This window comes from Delphinus delphis, chromosome 11, assembly GCF_949987515.2.
Source record: "Delphinus delphis chromosome 11, mDelDel1.2, whole genome shotgun sequence".
In the NCBI taxonomy this organism is placed as follows: Eukaryota; Metazoa; Chordata; class Mammalia; order Artiodactyla; family Delphinidae; genus Delphinus; species Delphinus delphis.
In genome coordinates, this window is record NC_082693.1 from 36,544,212 (window position 1) to 36,566,624 (window position 22,413).

Here is a 22,413-nt window from a genome sequence, read left to right on the forward strand (position 1 = left end):
TGTGTTCCTGTCTCGCTAGTTGTTTGGCATAGGGTGTCCAGCACTGTAGGTTGCTGGTCGTTGAGTGAAGCTGGGTGCTGGTGTTGAGATGGAGATCTCTGGGAGATTTTTCGCCGTTTGATATTATGTGGAGCTGAGAGGTCTCTTGTGGACCAGTGTCCTGAAGTTGGCTCTCCCACCTCAGAGGCACAGCACAGACTTCTGGCTGCAGCACCAAGAGCCTTTCATCCACACGGCTCAGAATAAAAGGGAGAAAAAGTAGAAAGAAATAATTGGTAGAAGAAAGAAAGAAAGAGAGAGAGGGAGAGGGAGGGAGGGAGGGAGAGAGCGAGAGCGAGAGAGAGAGAGGGAGAGAGGAGAGAGAGAGAGAAAGAAAGAAAGAAAGAAAGGAGGGAGGGAGGGAAGGAGGGAGGGAGAGAGGGAAGGAGGGAGAGGAAGGAGGAGGGAAGGAAGGAAGAAAAAAGAAGATAAAGTAAAATAAAATATAAAATAAACAGTTAAATAATAGTAGAGTGGTAATATTTATCTTATTTCTTCAAAAAAATTTAATAGACAATTTTTAGAGCAGTTTTAGATTTATAAAAATGTTGACCTAGTAATGCAGAGTTCTCATATACTCCCTCTTCCCTGTGCAGTTTCTCCTAATATTAACACTTGAATTCGTGTGGTACATATGTTATGATTGATGAGTAGTATTTATACATTATTATTAACTAAGTCCATAGTTTCCATTAGGATTCACTCTTTGTGTTATAACTTCTGTGGATTTTGACCATGCATGATATCATGCATCCACCATTATATTATCTTACAGAATACTATTACCACCCTGAAAATCTGCTATGCTTCACCTATTCATTTGTCCCTACTGCCTCCCTTCCTAAACCCTGCTAACCATTGATTTTTTCTTTCTTTTCTTTTCTTTTTTTTTTTTAACTATCTCTGTATAGTTTTTCCTTTTCCAGAGTGTCATATAGTTGGAATCATATAGTATGTAGCCTTTTCAGACTGGCTTCTTTCACTAAGCAATATGTGTTTAAGGTTCCTCCATGTCTTTTGTGGCTCGATAGCTTATTTTTATTGCTGAATGATCTTCCATTGTTTGGATGTAGCAGTTTGCTTATCCATTCAACTATAGAAGGACATTTTGGTAGCTTTTGGTTTTGGACAATTATAAATAAAGCCACTATAAACATTTGTATGCAGGTTTTTGTGTGGACATACTTTTTCAACTAATTTGGGCAAATATTCAGGATTACAATTGCTTGATCATATGGTAAGCCTATGTTTAGCATTGTAAGGTACCGTCATACTGCTTTCCAAAGTGGCTCTGCCATTTTGCATTCCCACCAGCAATGAATGAGAGTTCCTCTTGCTCCATATCATCGTCAGCATTTGATATTGTCAGTTTTTTCAATTTTAGCCATTCTGTATCTCTGTTTTAATTTGTATTTCCTTAAGGACAAAAGATGTTGAGCATCTTTTCATATACTTATTTACCATCTGTATATCTTCTTTGGTGGGGTGCCTATTTAGATTTAATTCATTTTTTTTCGGTTTTTTGTTTTTTTTTGTTTTATGGTTTTTTTTGGCTATTTTGGGTCTTCGTTTCTGGGCAAGGGCTTTCTCTAGTTGCGGCGAGCAGGGACCACACTTCATCACGGTGCGCGGGCCTCTCACTATCGCGGCCTCTCTTGTCGTGGAGCACAGGCTCCAGACTCACAGGCTCAGTAGTTGTGGCGCACGGGCCTAGTTGCTCCGTGGCATGTGGGATCTTCCCAGACCAGGGCTCGAACCTGTGTCCCCTGCATTGGCAAGCAGATTCTCAACCAGTGCGCCACCAGGGAAGCCCCTAATTCATTTTTTAATTGGGCTGTTCGCCAAGTTCCTAGTAAGCCATGGGTGTTAGATTTTGGCAAATGCTTTTTGTACATCTATTGGTATAATCATATGATTTTTCTTCTTTAGGCTATTGATGTGATGGATTACATCAACTAATTTTTGAATATTGAACCAGCCTTCCATACCTGGAATAAATAAATAAAATAAATAAATTTTTTCCCAGCTTTGCTCAAGGTATTTATTCAGTGCTCTCACAATTGGCCTCAGTGGCTCAGCAAAGGAGTAGAGCAGGATAGGGGGGCCCACAGTGAAAAAGTGCATCATTCTTCATTAGTATATAGTTCTTTTTATACATTGTTTGCTTTGATTTGTGAATGTTTTTCTTGATGATTTTTGCATCTATGTTCATGAGAGATACTAGTCTGTAGTTTTTCTGTCTTTGTGTGAGTTTAATACTAGGGTAATGCCTCATAGAATGAATTAGGAAGTATTCACTCTGCTTCCATTTTCTTGTAGGCATCATAGAGAATTGGTATCATTTCTACCTTAAATGTTTGGTAGAATTCAGCAGTGAAACCATCTTGGCCTAGTGCGTTTTTTTGTTTTTTGTTTTTTTTTTTTGGAAGGTTATTAATTATTGACTCAGTTTCTTTAATAATTACAGACTTATTCAGGTTATCTACTAATCCTTGTGTGAGTTTTGGCAGATTGTGTCTTTTATTGATCCACTTCATCTAAGTTACCAAATTTGTGGCATAAAGTTATTTATAATATTCTTTTATTATCCTTTTAATATCTGTGGGGTCAGTAGCTAGAACTCCCCTCTTATTTCTGGTATTAGTAATTTGTGTTTTCTCTCATTTTTTCTTTTTTAAGCTGGCTAGAGGTTTATCTCTTCCAGCTTTTGGTTTTGATTTTCTCTCTTGATTCCCTGTTTTCATTTAATTGATTTCTGCTCTGATTTTCATTCTTTCTTTTCTTTTGCTTGCTATGAGTTTACACTGCTCTTCTTTCTCTAGTTTCCTAAGATGGAAGCTTAGATTATTGATTTTAGATAGTCTTTTCTAATACATACATTTAATGCTATAACTTCCCCTTTGTATACTGCATTAGGTATATCCCACAAACTTTGATAAGTTGTATTTTCATTTTCATTTAGTTAGAATATTTTAGAAGTTTGTTGTTTGATCTCCAAATATTTGGGGATATTTCAGCTATCTTTTTGTTAGAGATTTCTAGTTTAATTCCACTGTGATCTTAAAGCATACTTTTTACAGTTTCTATTTTAAATTTGTTCAGGTATGTTTTCTATCCCAGAATGTGGTCAATCTTGGTGAATGTTCATGTAAGCATGAAAAAAAATGTATTTTCTGCTATTGTTGGGTGAAGTATTATATAAATGTCAATTAGATCCAACTGATTGATGGTGCTGTTTAATTCAACTACATCCTTACTGATTTTCTGCCTGCTGGAACTGTCAATTACTGATAGAGGTGTGTGGAAGTCTCCAAGTATAACGATGGATTTGTCTATTTCTCCTTGCAATTCTATCAGATTTTGCCTCATGTTTTGATGCACCTTGTGTTAGGATTACATACCTTAAGAATTGTCTTTGTGAAGAATTGACCTCCTTACCGTTATGGAATAATGTCCCTCGTAATATCCTTGTTCTCAAGTCTGTTTTTTCTGAAATTAATGTAATTAATCCAGCTTTCTTTTGATTAGTGTTAGCATGGTACATATTTTTCCTTCCCTTTACTTTTAGTCTATCTCTGTCTTTTTATTTAACCACACATTGTTTTTTATTTACTTTGCCAGTCTTTGTCTTTTAATTAGTGTACTGAGACCAGTCATATTTAAAGTGATTATTGATGCAGTTGTATTAATGTCTCGTGTATTTGTAAATGTCTTCTATTTACTTCACTTGCTTTTGTTTCTTTCATCTGCCCATGTTATTCTGCTTTTTTGGTTTTTTTTTTTTTTTTTTTTTTTTTTTTTTTTTTTTTAAATTTTATTTATTTTTGGCTGCACTGGGTCTTCGTTGCTGCACACGGGCGTTCTCTAGCTGCGGCGAGCGAGGGCTACTCTTCGTTGCAGTGCGCAGGCTTCGGTGACTTCTCTTGTTGCAGAGCACAGGCTCCAGGCACGTGGGCTTCAGTAGTTGCAGCACTGCATGCTCAGTAGTTGTGGCTCACTGGCTCCAGAGCACATTCTCAGCAGCTGTGGCACACAAGCTCAGCCGCTCCGCGGCTTGCGGCATCCTCCCGAGCCAGGGCTCGAACCGTGTCCCCTACGTTGGCAGGCAGACTCCCAACCACTGCGCCACCAGGAAAGCCCTGCTTTTTTGGTTTTAATTGAGTACTTTATATGGTTCCATTTTCTCCTCTCTCTTACCATACCAATTATACTTCTTTGAAAATTTTTTATGGTTGTCCTAGAGTTTGAAATATATATTTACAGCTACTCTAAGTCCACTTTCAAACAATAATATATGGCTTCATGGATATTTTAGGTACCTTGTAACAGAGTATTCTTCTTTCCTCGTGTCTGTTATGCCATTGCTTTCATTCATTTTACTTATCCAAAAGCTATAATCACCAAATACATTGTTCCTAATATTATTATTATTATTTTATTATTATTTTTTTTTGCGGTACACGGGCCTCTCACTGTTGTGGCCTCTCCCGTTGTGGAGCACAGGCTCCGGACGCGCAGGCTCAGCGGCCATGGCTCACGGGCCTAGCCGCTCCGCAGCATGTGGGATCTTCCTGGACCGGGGCATGAACCCCTGTCCCCTGCATTGGCAGGCGGACTCTCAACCACTGCGCCACCAGGGAAGCCCTGTTCCTATTATTTTGAACAAACATTCCTCTATTATAATCAGTTAAGAATAAGAAGTATAAAATGTTTTACCTCCATTTGTTTCTTCTCTAACACCCTTCCTTTCTTTATATAGAGCTGAATTTTTGACCTCTACCACTTTCCTTGTCTCTAAAGAACTTCTTTTAACATTTCTTGTAGGCAGGTCTACTGTGCAAATGCACTCAGTTTTTGTTTGTTTGAGAAAGTATTTATTTCTCCTTCACTTTTGAAAGGCAGTTTGTGGGCACAAAATTCTAGGTTGGTGAGTCTTTTGCTTTCAATACTTTATAAATATTTCACTCTACTCTTTGCTTGCAGGGTTTCTCAAGAGACATCCAGTATAATCTTATCCTTGTTCTTCTATCAGTAAGGTGTTTTTTTTTCCCTCTGTCTTCTTTCAAGATATTTTGTCCTTGGTTTTTAGCAGTTTGAATATGATATGCGTAAGTGTCGTTTTTTACATTTATCCTACCTGATGTTCTCTGAGTTTCCTAGATCTGTGGTTTGGTGTGTCATTAATTTTGGCAAATTCTCAGCCATTCTTATTTCAAATATTTCTTCTGTTTTTTTCTCTCTTTCCTCTTTCTGCCATTCCCAGTACACATATGTTACATCTCTTGTAGTTGTCTCCCAGTTCTTGGATGTTCTGTTTCCCTTTTTTTCATTCTTTTTTGTCTATATTCTTCAGTTTGGGAAGTTTCTATTGACATATCTTCAAGCTCACCAGTTCTTTCTTTTGCCATGTGCTGTCTACTGATGATTTTATCAAAGGCATCCTTTATTTGTTAGTTTTTTTTTTTTAATTTCTAGCATTTCCTTTTGATTCTTAGTATCTTCATTTCTCTGCTTACATTCTCTTCTTACATATTACAGCTTTTTTCATTAGAGCCTTAGCATATTAACCATAATCATTTTAAATTCCCAGGATAATAATTCCAAAATCTCTGCCATGTCTGAATCTGGCTCTGATGCTTATATTGTATCTTAAGTCTGTGGTTTTTGTTTTGTTTTGTTTTAACACCTAGCATGCCTTATAAGTTTTTGTTAAAAGCTGGACATGTATCAGTTAATAGGAACTGAGGTAAATAGACCTTTAGTGTGAGTTTAATGTTTATCTAGCAAGGAGTTATGCTGTGTTTAATGTTTGCACTTGTGTTTGGGTTTCCTTAGATTCTCCTTTTAAAGTAGAGTCTGTATCTTACTTACAGTTCTCTCCCTTGTAATCCACAGTCACTATACCGGAGCACTGTTGATGTGCTGATAAGGTATTGGGGAGGGGAAGCATTCTATAATCTCATGATTAAATTTCACCTTTTTTTTTTTTTTAAGTGGATTTGAGTCTAGGGGCTATGACTTTGAGAAGAGTTTCTTAGCCTTTATTTTTCTCCCTTTATATGAGACAGGGAGTCTAAAGGGGCTCAAGTTTTCTGATTGCTCTTCCCCTTGGTCAGATTAGCCTCTGGTAAAGTAATTTTTCTGGAGAGCAGGCCTTAATTAAGGAGAAAAGAGCAACCTGGGCATATTTTAAAATGTTACTTTCTCACTCTCCCTGTTGGAAGTGCTAGGGAGTTGTTCTCATCTTCACCATGAGAACCTGCTATGGTTCCTGGAAATAAAACTCACCAAAGTGTGGGCTTTCCCCAGAGACTGGCCCTTCAGGACCCAGTCCGTACTGGGTCTCCATCAATTCCTGCTTCAGTATTCCTACCAGTTACTGACTTAAGCAGTTTTTTGTGTTTCTCTGTATTCAACTGTCTGTCTAGTTTTCAGGGAAAGAGTTTGCCTTGTGACCTCAGTTCTCTGATATTTTAAGAAGAGTTGTTAATTTTCATTTTGTTCAGCTTTTTTCTTGTTCTGAGGATGGGAGTGACAACTTCCAAGCTCTTTATATGTATGAGCAGAAACTAGAGGTCCTTATTCTTATCTTTATTCTTACTAATATATTGTCAGCATGACGTCACATCAGTTTATAATTGAAATACATAAACAATGTATGATTATATTTTGTCTTTTTTTTTTTCAAAGAAAGGATACCCCCAAAATTCCCTGTAATAAAAAAACACCTATGAACTGCTTTTTAAATTCTCTGTAGTTGGCGAAAGCACTCAATACCTCTGGGTAGCCAGGAATATACGTTCATTGTTTTCAGTACTATGTTTCTTGGCCACAGTGTTCTTTGAATGGGCAGTGTCGGGATAAAGGAGAAATTTGAGAGAGCCCCTCCAACTTACCTCAACAATAGGATCTCTGCTTTTTGCCTTATGTATAGGGGTTTTAAGTCATATTTTGTTTGCACAACGGGTTCTACTGCTATAAAGATATTTGAAAGCCACGTTTTTAGAATATGCTTTTCCTCATAGATATCTAGTTAATAATTGCTACTGAAAAGGTGAAAATTATTCTCCCTTTGGGAGGAACATAGTCTATGTTGTTTTTCTATTTAGAATTCCATCATTAAAGGTCAAACAAGAAATGTAAAGGATCTCAAATTTATTCTAAACAAACATTTCCAACAGGGAAACTTCTGTCTAGGAACCAGGGAGTATTATTTGTACTAATAAAATCAATATTCCCTGACCACCCTGAAATCTACTCAGGTGATGCTGAGGTTCAAATTACTGGGTTCCTACTGAACCTTATACAGTTGTAGTTCCTCCTAAAGATTCTAACATAGGTTTCATTACTCCTACTATACAAGTCTGAATAATATTTTTGTATCAAGGTGAGGTTTAAATAACTGTTGGTCTCATGGGAAATAATAGAAAATAATAATAACCACCAGCCTCACTCTATGCTACGAATGAATAAAAACTTATAAAAACCTTTAGGTACTAGAATTTGTATTCTCAGTAAAGGTGCTTCTACTTTGTCTAGAAATAGCATCCAAAATTTATGGTAAATCTTTAATTTCTTCTAGTAATTGAAATTTCAAAAATATTGTAGTCATTTTTAATAGTAAAATTTAAAAAATTGAAATATTTAACAAAAACTGATGGCATTTTTATATATTTTATTTAATGTAAAGAAGTATCTAAAGACCCGTTGAGTGTGGTATACGAAACTGCCATCTTGATTATTTGAAAATATTTGACAAGTAAGATATCCAGAGTGGAAATTTCTAATTCATGCTACTGTGCCTTCATCAATGACTGCCTACTTCTAGTTAAGTTGCCAGTTTAAGTTGAAATCAATAAGATTGATCAACAGGATGGGTTACATGGAATAGGAGAATGAAATTCATTTTATAGCATCTTTTGTCAGAATTTTGTGGTCATAAAACCAGAAGATACCTTCAGAGGGTTGATGCTTTGGCTTCTGGAAGTTTTTTCACATTAGTACAATATCTGGCACATAAAAGGCTTTTAATTAATATTTGTTGAGTGCATTCATTGAATGAAGATTAACTAGATTGATTATGTAGTCAACAGTTCTTTGCTGACCTAGTTTGTTGGCATTGTGTCTTTTCAACCATCAAGATAATAGTTCATCATTGTGCTATTTTTATATTTATAAAATCATTTGTATTTTATGTAAAAGCTCTAGAATCATTGGGTATTTTGCTAATACAACTAATAAGCCTTTATAAATGTAAGATTAATTTCATGTAATAGTCTTTTTGGTAACAGTTTGAGGAGTATGTGTTCCTTGTGTTCCTTAACTACTGACCTGCCGTAAATAAAAAAGTATTATTAGGAAAAGTCCCAATTTCCTCCACAGTTGATGACAGAATTGTTTGTTGGTTTGTTTTTTATTTTTGTTTGCTTTTGTTTGCTTGTTTTTTACCTTGCTTCCTTCTTCCAAACACTGAATACCAAAGACTACTTAAAGATGGTACCTGAAAGCAAAAAGTTATATACCATGAGACAAATTTGCCAAATTGTGTTGTTACTTAAAACATTTTTTACTTTTTCATTGTTACTTAAAATATTTCATTGTTTTTCATTGTTACTTTTCATTGTTACTTAAAATATTTGGGAAAATAATTTCTTGGGGTGAGAATCTAGCCTGTAGATTCTTTATTTATTCTTTGGAAACTGCGTACAAAATAAGGAGAATTATGTACCAATGCTAATCTCAAGCCTAGTATGCTTTCAGAATTTGCCAACATTTTAAAAACAGAAAAAATTTATAGCATAATAGATACTGTGTATAAAAGTGTAGTGCCTCAGTTTTTACCAAGTAATGAATGTATACACATTATCCAAGTAAACAATTATGTATTCTAGTATAGTAGAAAAAAATCAGATCTTTAGTGCTAGACATATCTGGTTTCAAATCGCAGCTCTTGCCACATAGTTCTGTGGCTCTAGAAAGTTATAGAAAGCTTGAAAGCTTGTTTCCTCAGCAGTATAGTGGGGATAGTTTTGCCCTCTTCAGAGAGCCATCATAGAATTCAAATAACATGATGTGTGTGAATATGCCAGATACATAATAAGCCCTGAGCAAACAGAAGTTCAGGTACTTTACACTGTGTGCAGCTTTGTCAAGAACAGTGTGAGGTAGTATACTGCCATAGCGTTCAAGAAATTCAGGCAAGTATCCAAAGTCTCAAATTTATTTGTGTGCTTTATTTATCTCATTAAAAACACGAATACACACATCACCATTCATTTTTATCTCCAAGCTTATGTTTAGTTTATTAAGCATAACATTATTGTAATGCCTAAACTGTGCAAATATACTTCCATACTACTTTTCAAATAACTATTATTTTAGCCCATATTCAGCTTTTAGTGCAGGGTTCACATTTTTTTTTTCTTTTTTTTTTTTTTTTTTTTTTTGCGCTGTATGCGGGCCTCTCACTGCTGTGGCCTCTCCCGTTGTGGAGCACAGGCTCTGGATGCGCAGGCTCAGCGGCCATGGCTTACAGGCCCAGCCGCTTCGCGGTATGTGGGATCCTCCCAGACTGGGGCATGAACCCGTGTCCCCTGCATCGGCAGGCGGACTCTCAACCACTGCGCCACCAGGGAAGCCCAAGAGGGTTCACATTTTAAAAGCATATTTAAACAAGATCCCTGAGAATATGTTGTCTGTTTTGCTATGTAAAATATGTGACTGCATCACAGAACAGTAGGTTAGTAGGAGTTGGTGCTAGAGGATCAAAGAGCAAATACAGAAATCCTTTCCTCTGTTAGTTTTTAGTAATATTACTACTTTTATTAATATTTTATTATAATATTATTGATATTATTACTTATTAGGAGGAAAGGAGGCAAAGCCAAAGGCAGTTGGTTTTGGCTGTCCTCCTTTGGGAACCCCCTTCCTCGGTTGACATATTTCCCATAAATTGTTACTGGGAGGCAGGACCATAGGCCAGATACTTGCTTCTTTCCTCATTGCCTCTGGTAGCTAAGCCAGTCAGTCAGTCGTTCCTATCTGTGGCTTTGAATCTGGACTGACTGGGGCAAAGGAGCTGAGAGTAGAGAATTCATTTCTGTAGCAACAGCAACATTTAGTTTCCAAGAACACAAGTACTGATTTTGGGCTGTCCAGTTTGCATTTGTAATTTTTAGTCCTATATTAAAGCAATAAACTAATTTCTTTTAATAGCTGTCTTTTTTTTTTTTTTTTTTTTTTTGGCCGTGTTGCGTGGCTTGTGGGATCTTAGTTCCCTGACCAGGAGTCGAGTCCGTGCACCCTGCAGTGGAAGCTCGGAGTCCTAACCACTGGAACGCCAGGGAATTCCCAGTAGTTGTCTTTTTTTATATTTTGAACTTTAACAACTGGATATAATAAAATTGGGTTTAGTCTCCCAGCAAGGTTGTTGGTTTGGGCTTCCCCCACCTCCAAGTTTTAGCAGCTTTTTACTAAAATCTTTAAATACAAATAATGTGTACCTTTGACATTTCTTTTGCCATAGAATATTATCTATGTAAAACAACTAGATGTCAAGGGTTGAAGTAAAAGGTAATTGTTCTACAACTAATAATATAGCTTTTTTTTAAACCTAAAGTACATTTGCAGTGTAGACTTTTTGATATATCATTTATGTGCATTTATTAACATTTAAATGCACACCTTGCTTTTAAACTAAAATTTTCTTATAAAATATATATCCCATGTGTTTTAAGTCAAATTAAATTTTTTTTTTGCAGCAGGAGGGCTATTAAGAGGGATATGGAATAATTTTTGGTCATTAAAGAAAAATAGCCTGCCAAGAACTTGAGCAATTAAGAAAACTGTAAATGAAACTACCTGAACTGAAGTGCTATTTTCAGCCCTTTTAGTTATGTTTTAAAGACAAAGAAAACAACCTTAACTTCATAGATACAGATGTTTGCTTTTAAACTGTTCTTTTGCATATGGTGAATTATTAAAATATCATAACATTTAAAATATATTATTAATATATTACCTCCTTGCATAGGTTGCAGGCTTTTAAGTAATGAAATCTTAAAGTAGTAGAAAAAGTGTGCTTCATTTACTTCACTTCTGTTTTCATGATGCCTAAGGAAGTGTTTGACGGTAGGAAAAGTGACAATAATAATCACAGTATAGATTACACCAATAAAGTAATGGTTTTTAGCTTTTAAAAGTTTTGGTACAAAGTGATTTAACCTTCATTGTTTGCTTAGGGGAGTTGGAATCAGGAAACTTGCACCTAGTAGCCTTCTGTGAATAACTTGTTTAGTTTAACCAAACAGCTTTTCACTAGGATAAAAGAAAAAAGGAATTTGGCTGAAAGGGATTTCAGTGAAAGCATAAAAGCTAATCCTGAGCTTTAGCTGCAGTTATTTACGTAATGAGCAGGGGACTAGCCATTATAAATTGTACTGATGATGTAATTGAAAATAATATATATCTTTGAAAGATGGCCAATGACTGAGAAAAAAAGCATCAGATATAGTTACTATAATAAATGTATTAGGTATTAAATTTTGTATCACTTTGTCAAATATTGTAAATCTAGTTTCTATCTTTTGTGAAAGTAACAGGATCAAAGAAAAAGTGTTGTCTCTATTGTTTTTAGTTGGAGTAGCATTTATATTGTTAAACTCAAGTATAAGATTCAGTAGAAAGGAAAAGATAGAAGATGCAAAAGAACGGGTAGTTTATGAAGGAACAAAATAGAATCCAGTGTATAAGTGAAGGAGTTAACTCTGAAAACAGTGACTACTTCTGGGTAATATCCAAGGGAAGGAAAGATGATTAATGACAGAAGATTTATTATATAGAAAAAGGAACTTAAGGAAGCTCTAATAGAGTTACTTAAGTTCCTTTAGTAATCTTTTTTTTTTCTTCAGAGATGAAAGTCCCTATACACTAATACAGGTGAAGATGAGCTCTAAAATAGTAAGATTGAGGTTCAGTGTTTAACAAAAGGTGAAAGTTTGGAGCAGTTTCTGTGGGGAATGTTTTTAGGAGCAGAAATTAATAAAATGAGTTGTGAGTAATAGTAAGAGTCACTTGATAATCGGGACCATTAACTTGGAGGTGGGCTAAATTTTATTGATCAAAGCTTGACAGTTTGGGAATAGTTGTGGGAAAGATCTCAGAGTAGATGATTAGTCGGGTGGGCAAGGTTAAGAAAAAAAGGTTACCAGTGCCACCACTACGACGACTACTACTAGTAATAACGATTGTGATGATAATTTATTGTTGGCATACTATTTGCTAAATAATTTTACACGTATCATCACATTTAAGCCCCCCAGCCACCCTGGAAGCTAGATTAACAGTAAGTAAAATGTGTTTCAGAGAAATGTTATTTGCGCATTTCGTCTGCCTGTGGTTGTGTGTGGGGAGGAGGGGAGGCACCCTTCAGATGGTACATGCCAGAAATTATATATTTATTACAGCAGTTTTTCAGCAGATGGCAGTAAAGAATCTTAAGGAAGGTGTTCTTTAAATTTGTGCAAAGGCACCATATAACCATACTGTGGCAGCAGTATATAAAATTGTATCAGTAACAGACCCAGTCTTAGACTCACAGACATAGAAAACAAACTTATGTTTACCAAAGGGGAAAGGGCATGGGGGAAGGATAAATATATGTATAACTGAATCACTTGCTGTACACCAGAAACTAACACAACATTGTACATCAACTATACTTCAATTAAAAAAACAAAACAGACTCAGTTTTGTTTAAAAAACACATATACACAGAGAAGACTTAAAGCATATATACCAAAATGTTAGCAGTCTGGATAATTGGATCACAGAGAATATTTATTTTCATTTGGTTGCTCTTTTGAATTTTTCTCATCTCTGTAAGTGAACATGTTGTTTGTTTTGGGGGACTTGGGGTAGGTTGTTGATGGAAAGGTAGTAGGAAGATTGTTTAGACACACTTGTAAACAGTAGTGACATCCCACTTCATGTCTTATTCTTCTCCATCTCAGAAAAATCCATAGTGTTCTGAAAACTCACTGTTTTGCATTGAAATTACATTTAAGCATTTTAAATCCAGATATTCCACTTAGGGGATTTGGAATCCCTAACTTCTCTCCACCCTCATATGATCACTGTAGCCAACTTCATCACTATTTTAGAACTTCACCTTGTACCATAGTCAGTCAGAGACTGGTTTGTATGACTCGAACAGTTAGATGAATAAAGAGAAAATAGACTTAGGATGAAGGGAAACATAGTAGGTAAGAGGGAAATAGTAGATTCTGTCTTGGCCAGGTAAAGTGAGCACTTAAAAATTCTTGTCTTAAAACCACACACACACAGAGTTTTGTATATTTAGTAATTTAAATTGATCTAAAGAAATACTAACTTCGTCCTTCTTTCTTGTGACTGGTGAATTCATCAATTTTGTGTATTGTAAATAAACTTGATTCATGTAATGTATTGCAAAATAGTTTAAAAATAGATACCATTTTGACTAGTGACAAGTAGTAGTACATTTGGATTTTGGTTTGTGTGTCTGTGTGTGTGTAAACAATTTTACTTTTCAGTTAATAAATTAATAGTATTTAGGTAAAATCTTAAAAGTACAATAAGAACTGTTTTCTTGTGACAGTTAGTTGCACTCCAGTCATATATTTCATATTAATGAAATCGCATTATGAGTACTGAAAAGTAAAAGAAATTCCAAAACTAAAAATGTACTTACTTATTTTAGTTACACAGTAAACTTTTTAAAAAATGACATCCCCATGAGTTATTTATTTTATAACTAGGATTTTGTACCTTTTGACTTCCTTCACCTATTTCACATTCCGCCCTCCCATCTCCTGCCCCTGACAACCACCAGTCTCTTCTCTTTACCGATGAGCTTAGTAGGAGGGTTTGTCTTGTTTTGTTTTTCTTTTTTGCAGCTTCCACATATTAAGTGAGGTCATAGGGTATTTGTCTGTCTCTGTCTGACAAATTTCACTTAGCGTGATTCCCTTGAGGTCCATCCAAATAGTCTCAGATGGCAAGATTTTGTTCTTTTTTTATGGCTAATATTTCTGTGTGTGTATATGTGTGTGTGTACCACATTTTCTTTCCATTCATCTGTCAGTGGACACTTAGGTGGTTTCTGTATCTTGGCTGTTATAAATAATGCTGCAGTGAACATGGGGATGCACATATCTTTTCAAGTTAGTGTCTTCATTTATTTGGATAAATATCCAGAACAGGAATTGCTGGATCATATGGTAGTTCTATTTTTAATATTTTGAGAAACCTCTATATTGTTTTCCACAGTGGCCACACCAATTTACATTCTCACCAAGAGTGCACAGGGGCAGGGGTTTTGTTTTTTCCATATCCTCACAAACACTTCTTATTTCTTGTGTTTTTGATAGTAGTCATCTTCACAGATGTGAGGTGATATCTCTTTGTGGTTTTGATTAGTGATGTTGAGCATTTTTTCATGTACCTGTATGTCTTCTTTGGAAAAATGTCTATTTAGAACCTTGACCCGTTTTTTAGTTTTTGGGTTTTTGCTGCTGAGTTGTATGAGTTCTTTATATATTTTGGATATTAATACCTTATCAGATATATGATTTGTAAATACTTTCTCCCATTCAGTACATTGTCTTTTCATTTTGTAGATTGTTTCCTTTGCTTTGCAGAAGCTTTTTAGTTTGATGTGGTCCCACTTGTTTATTTTTGCTTATTTATTTTTGCTTATCGTCGGCTTTGTTTTTGGTGTCAAATCTACAAAATCATTGCTGAAGCCTATGTCAGGGAGCTTACCACCTATGTTTTCTTCTAGGCGTTCTATGATTTCAGGCCTTACATTCCAGTCTTTAATCCATTCTGAGTGAATTTTTTGTATGGTATAAGAGAGCAGTCCAGTTTCATTCTTTTGCATGTGGCTATCCAGTGTTACCGATACTGCTTATTGAAGACAATGTCTTTTTTTCTATCATATATTTATCACAAATTAATTGACTATATATGGGTTTATTTCTGGGCTCTCTGTTCTGTTTCATTGATCTATGTGTCTGTTTTTATGCCAATACCATACTGTTTTGATTACTATAGCTTTGTAATATAGCTTGAGATCACAGCACATAATGCCTCCAGCTTTTCATGTTTCTCAAGATTACTTTGGCTTTTGGGGGTCTTTTGTGGTTTCATACAAATTTTAGGCTTGCTTTTTCTATTTCTATGAAAAATGCCATTGGAATTTTGATAGGGATTACATTGACTCTGTAGATTGCTTTGGGTAGTGTGGACACTTTAACACACTACACTAATATTAATTCTTTGAACCCATGATAATTTTACAATAAACTTTTGGTAAGTATTTATATAGATGAATATAAATGGTATGAAATATGTCAGTTACAATGATTTTTGACCTTGTCTTTTATAATTCAGTATTTAATTCTTTTGATTAAAATTTATTTTAAAATGCCTATCATTTCCTGAAGGAATATTAATTTGAAATATTATATATGTGCTCCACATCAAAAATTGGCTCAAATACAGACACGTTTATCTGACATCCATAAAAAATTAGATCCTGAGAGAGCTGCCATAAACTTCAAAGCTATTGACTGTATAAATGTTTGAGTTACTAATTAGTAATTGAAGTCTTTTAACGTATTCTTTGCTGTCTGGATTCCAGTATTCTTTCATTACCATGTATTCTAATTAACAAGGGAGTATAGTATCTGATTTTCTTCAGGTTTCTGTCCTTGGCCAGATACACTCAGGCATTTGTATTATTACTATTAAGCCTCAGGGTCTGTGAGTGAATAGGGGGTGATGTTGGAGAAACGAGAGACATGACTTCTTAAACATAGATGGACATACAAAATGTGAATTCAACTAAAACGTCAGAGTCACCAAAATGTGTAGCATTTAGACTTTTAGCTTGAATATGCGAGAGTTTATTATGTGTAATATGAGATCTGGTAAATGCTTGAGCAGCTTCTAAGAGTACAAGAGTATGGTATTTGTTTATAAGATAATGTTCTGTTGTGTTTTAAAATGAAATTTTATTTACTTTCAAGAGATTCTTAACTGACCTTCATTGAAGGTAGGGAATTAAGAATGAAACACTAGGCTTAAAACAAATTACCAGAAGTGTTCAGAACAATTGAGTATTTGACTTTAAATATAAGCAGAAATTTAAAAAATATTCTTTGAAATGAAATGAACTTGAAATTTGTTTGCACTGTTTTGCTTAATATTTCTATACATTGATCTGGAGCTTTTATATTAGGAGAGCAGGTTTTCTATTTTAAAGAACATATCTAAGTGTTAGAAAACTTCTACTGCTTTTATTTTTTGTAGGTGGTTTCAGACCCCCTCACAGGTTTTCTACCATGCAGCAACTGAACATGGAGGGAAGGACGTATATCCAGGGCAGTGTCTTTGGGAAGGTTGTGAGCCTTTTCAGCGACAGAGATTTTCTTTCATTACCCACTTACAGGTACACTTTCTTAATACTATTTGGTTTGTAACTCATTTGGTTGTGTTAAAGATCTTGATGCATATGTTTTTTACTTCCTCTTTCTCAAAAAGGACAAACACTGTTCAAAGGATGCCCTGCTTGCAGGATTAAAACAAGACGAACCAGGACAAGCAGGAAGTCAGAAATCTTCTATCAAGTAAGGAATCTGAGTTCACTTCCTGTTGCACATAAAAAAAGACAAATCAGGAAACCAGGCAAAACTTAGTAATAAAAGGCAATTTAGTATATCGGGAGACAGGAAACCTGGGTTGTAGTCCACCTCTACCATTAACCAGCTATGTATGTGACCCTGTTCAAATGGTGTAAATGCCCTAGGAATCACTTCTCATTTTGGCTGGACCACATGGTCTGTAAGTACCTTGTAGCTCTAATATTTTGATTCCACTTTGTAGACAAGTCATTGGAAGTAATGACAGATGATATATGAGAAAAGCTTTGTAAACTGCAAATAAATATATGGTTCTTTGTCCTTTGAGAGAGTAGTTGAACATGTACTTGATAATGGCAAAGAGATTTATTCTTACAGCTGCTCCTGAGGAGAGGCCAAGGTGGCATGTGAGGGTCCAATATAAAATTGTGTATGTCACATTTACTCTATGGTTATTCATTTACCTATTATTTCATGAACACATACTTGTAGTCAAGTTCTGAGTTAGCTGTAGATTCCTGTAAGGTCCTTATTAGATTTACATAGTATTTCCTGTTCTGTTTCTGAGGCCTTTAGTTGTAAACTCTGTAACCTGAAAAATACAGTCAGCCCTCCATATCCTCAGGTTCGGCATCTGAGGATTCAACCAACCAGGGATCAAAAATACTTGGAAAAAAAAAATTCAGGAAGCTCCAAAAAGCAAAACTTGAATTTGCCATGCACTGGCAACTATTTGCATAGCATTTACATTGTATTGGGTGTATAAGTAGTCTAGAGATGATTCAAAGCACACAGGAAGATGTGTGGAGGTTATATGCAAATGCAGTCATCGCTCGGTATCTACCTGGGATTGGTTCCAGGATTTTGGTATCCACAGAGGGTCCTGGACCCAATCCCCCGTGGACACCAAGGGACAACTGTATTTTAAATTCTCATAATGTGAAAATAAATTAATTTGTCACCATTTATTGAGATACTGCTGTGTACTGGGCATTATGCCAGACATAGGGAATTCTAAGAACAAGATATAGTGTAACTTCACAGAGTTGAAATTTTAGACAGAGAACCAGAAGTATAGGAACACAGAAGCTGCTTACATACTTTATTCATTCCATTACTGTTTACTTTATTCTCTCCATTACTATTTATTCCACGTGCTAGGCACTAAGGTATAGCACGAGGTATACGTGACCAAGATGTTTTGCTGTTTTCAAGTCTGGAGATGCAATGAGAGGTATAGGTAATTCTTATTATATGGTGTAATAAGTCCTAAAATGAAGATATGCACAAGACACTGTGAGAGCCCACCTAAACCAACCTAGGAGACCAGGGAAGGCTTTCTGGTAGAAAGCACATCCAAACTGAGACCCAAAGAATGAGGAGTAAATAGCTGAGGGTTTCATAAGCCATAATCATGAGTTTGGATTTTCCCCTAAAGGCAGTAGAAAGTCATTTTTCTGCCAAGTATCTTTTTCTGTAAATTTCACTGTACAGTTGACCCTCGAACAACACAGGTATGAACTGGGAGGATCTACTTATATGCGGATTTTTGTCACGGTAAATAATGCAGTGCTGCATCATCTGTGGTTGGTTGAACCCACAAATGTGGAACTGTGGATATGGAGGGCCAACTGTAAAGTTATATGCGGATATATACCGCATATACCAGTACATTCTCAGGTAATATTATTTTACTCCTAGGTACAGTTTAGCAAAAATAATTTGCAGCTCAAATTGTAGACTAGTCTTTGTTAACATCTTTACATTGCATTCAAAGACGTGAACTTCACAACTTTGAATACTATGTTGTATTGATATATGGGCTGTACCAGAACATCTGTTGTTTGCTTTAAAGTTGATAGATCGGAAAATAAAAGACTTGAAACTTCTCCTTGATACCGAGAGCCCTTATGCCTAGGCTGACACAAGAGTGAATATTACTGCTGGGCCATGGGAGCTTTTACTCACCCTGTGTCCAGAGTTTCAGAGTAACCACCTTAGGGGTTGGCAGGTTGGTCATTCGTTATCAGTCTGTCTGCTGCATCATGTTAACAATCTCTTTCTCTCTCTGGTCAATTTAGGCAGCCAGCTGTAGGGGGCACAAGCTCAACTCCTAGAGCACAAAAGGCCATTGTGAATCATCCCAGTGCTGCCCTTATGGCTCTTAGGAGAGGATCAAGAAACCTTGTCTTTCGAGATTTTACAGTGAGTAAGCCTCGAAAGCCTTGTCTGTAAATGTGTGCACGCTGTGTGATTTAGATCTTTATTCTTTTTCTTTTCTTTTCCTTTTTAAGGATGAAAAAGAGGGACCAATAACTAAACACATCCGACTAACAGCTGCCTTAATATTAAAAAATATTGGTAAATATTCAGAATGTGGTCGCAGGTGAGTAATCTGTTTTCTGTAGCCAGAGTGAATCTAGATTATTTTACTTTTACCCGTAAGTTAATAAGGTTAGATGCCTGCATTTTATTCACTGCTTTTTGCATAAATTTTTGGATATGTCCGAAAGCTTATGTCAAGCTCAGGCCATCATGGATTCTTAAAAGCCAAAAAAATAGAAGTTGAAACAACCAAAAGGTTTTCTTTTAACTTGTTTCATTAGGTTAAATTTCTTGCTGGTCATAGAATTTAAGTTTATTTTATTTATTTATATTCATTTATTTTGGCTGCATTGGTTCTTTATTGCTGCGTGCGGGCATTCTCTAGTTGCGGCGAGTAGGGGCTACTCCTTGTTGCGTTGCACAGGCTCTAGGCACACGGGCTTCAGTAGTTGTGACACACAGGCTCAGTAGTTGTGGCTCGCGGGCTCTAGAGCATAGGCTCAGTAGCTGTGGAGCACGGGCTTAGTTGCTCCGCGGCATGTGGGATCTTCCTGGACCAGGACTCGAACCCGTGTCCCCTGCATTGGCAGGCAGATTCTTAACCACTGCGCCACCAGGGAAGCCCTGGTCATAGAATTTAGAGCAAAAAAGTAGATCTACAAGAGAAAACTTAGGAGTTTACTGGGAGGAAAAATGAATTGCTCACTTGAATCATGTGGAATTAGAATGGAATTCAGTTTGATAATTACCGTTTTAATGAAATCATCAAAGCCATACGTGTGCTGAGATTCACTATAATACTCTGAAGTTTTAAAAGTTACATTTTAATGAACTTAAGAGAAAACTTAGGATTTTGTAGATCTATAGCAACTGGAAACAATAACTCTAACCCTAGAGAGAGCAAATGTGGATTTGCCTCCCTTGTCTCCCTTGAAGCTTGAAGCTAATATTCTAGTATTATTCGTCCTCCATCTTCAGCTGACCCAACTCAGGCTCCTTCATTGGGAAGGTGTCCTCTGATGCATCTTGCCTTCCAGATAGTGATTTTTTTCTCCTAGCCTCTCTCCTCCCACATACTATTAATCGAATCTACCTTGGTTCTCCTCCCCCCATTTTACCTTGTGTTAGGTCTTTAATGATATTTCTTGTAGTAACCTTCCAACTGGACTTTCCAAACATAAAAACAGTGCCATCGATTACAAAAAAAAAAAAAACAATTAATTTAACTATATCAAACTTTAAAGCTTCTGCAAATTAATGATGAATAAAACTTAAAACTGAAGTTTTTAAAAAGTATTTTTAATGACAAATTTACTATATTTAGTGTATCAAGTATTCCCACAGAGGAATAAGAAAAATTCTTAACACTCAAATGAAAAACAAGCATAGTTTTTCAGGGAAAAAAGAAGAAATATGAAGGTTTTGTCACTAGCATCTCCCAGCTTCATTCATGAGTTCTTCCTTCCTTTCTCACTGTATTTTCCTCCTCACCCCTCCTTTTGCTACATTTCAGTTTTAGCCAAACTAAACCACATGCAGATTCCAACCATGCAAGACGTCTTTCGTGTCTCACTTTTGTACATTTGTTCCAGTGCTATACTGTCCTCCCTGTGTTGTGGCCCATTTAGTATCTGCAAGCCCCCGTGATTCAGCTCAGACGTTGGCTTCTGTGTGCTGCTTTTCCTATGCTGTGTTCCCCTTCCTCACTGAGTTTGTTCTTCTCTATTTTTGTAACATGTCTGTCTTATAACATTTCATCTTACTGTTTTGTAAGTAGTTATTTATGTGGCTTTTTTCCACTACTGACCTAACTACAGATTCTCTGATTAATCTTTGTAGCCCAATTGCCCAATACATCAGAGATAATCCCTACTTCCTATTCTTCCTTCAAGACTCAACCCAGGTCACCTCTTCCTTTCCTGACATCTCCCTCACTACCTACCCTTGACCTAAGGTGCCCCCCACACATTGCTTTGTTACCACCTTACATGATGAGGTCTGTGAAAGCAGGGGTTGAATATTTATTTTTGTTTTTGTGTCCTCAGTGCCTAGCATAGTGTTGGAAGTATAACAGTGATTCAATAAATATTTGATTGATAGACAGATGGAAGGGAAGAAGGTCTCAAAAATTCATTTTTTCCTAGAGTTCTGATCTGGAATTTGTGTAGACAGTTGGAATTCTAAAAGTAATTTTATAACTTTTCCCTCACATTCAAATTGTACATTCTTAGGCTTACAGCAAAGCCACTTTGGCTACATCTAATATAATTATTGAACCAAAGTTTTCATCTTACAGTTTGTGTTTTGTTGTTGATTTTGTTATTTTATTTAACTCTAAACCTTCTGGATGTCTTTTGGCATCTTCAGGTGCTATGATCTTAGAAAAACAGAAGCAGAAGAATTAAAACAATCCATTAAATTCTTCCCATTCACCCTCCCAGTCTGGGTTGAAATCCCCATGTAGAACCTCTATCGAATATCTCCAGTAATGAGGAGTTTTGCTAGAGGAGTACTGACAGAATCTGGCAAAACATATGTGAAGAAAAAAGTATAGGAAATCAGGTATTGCAAAAGATAATTCTTTGTTGATATACTTCCTCGTCTCTGGTGGAGTAAGTTAATGGGTGCGATTTTTTTTTTTTAACTAAAGCAAATTCTATTTGCAATAAGAAAATTACAGGTCAACAGGAAGATATATGGAAATTTACTTTCATTCTTACAGTACAGTATACTGAAGAGTATGAAATGTCAGCATTTTTTAAAATTTTAAGTTCAGAATCTGATTGAATAATGTAAACTTTTGTGCTTCCCTGGTGGCGCAGTGGTTGAGAGTCCGCCTGCCGATGCAGGGGACACGGGTTCGTGCCCCGGTCCGGGAAGATCCCACATGCTGCGGAGCGGCTGGGTCCATGAGCCATGGCCGCTGAGCCTGCGCGTCCGGAGCCTGTGCTCCGCGACGGGAGAGGCCACAACAGTGAGAGGCCTGCGTACCGCAAAAAATAAATAAATAAATAAAAATAATGTAAACTTTTAAAATGCAGTTTATCTCCTTTATGACTAAACTTGAGCTTTGGAGAACTGCAATATGTTTCTCCTCTTTTTGATGTATACCTTTTGTCAGTGTAACACATGGGTCTTATTTAAAAATCAAATGATACTTTCACTAATAATGAACAATCTGAAAAAGAAATGAACAGTTCTATTTACAATAAATCAAAAGAATAAAATAATCACATTAACCAAGGAGGTGGAAGATTTGTACATTGAGAACTATAAAACATTGCTGAAAGAAATTAAAGAAGATGTAAATAAATGGAAAGACATCCTTTGTTCATGGATTGGAACACTTAATATAGCTTAGATGTCA

At 36.0% G+C, this 22,413-nt stretch overlaps 1 protein-coding gene across 2 annotated transcripts in view; it reads left to right on the forward strand.

Annotated features, from left to right (window-relative positions):
* The window catches only part of ARID2 (AT-rich interaction domain 2), a 171,898-nt gene that overhangs the window by 139,882 nt on the left and 9,603 nt on the right, over positions 1 to 22,413 (forward strand). For both annotated transcript variants that reach the window (XM_060024620.1, XM_060024621.1), the window contains 4 exons: positions 16,393 to 16,531; positions 16,624 to 16,709; positions 18,803 to 18,926; positions 19,016 to 19,107. In XM_060024620.1, coding sequence (XP_059880603.1) covers positions 16,393 to 16,531; positions 16,624 to 16,709; positions 18,803 to 18,926; positions 19,016 to 19,107 — 441 coding nt within the window. The remainder of the gene's footprint in view (positions 1 to 16,392; positions 16,532 to 16,623; positions 16,710 to 18,802; positions 18,927 to 19,015; positions 19,108 to 22,413) is intronic.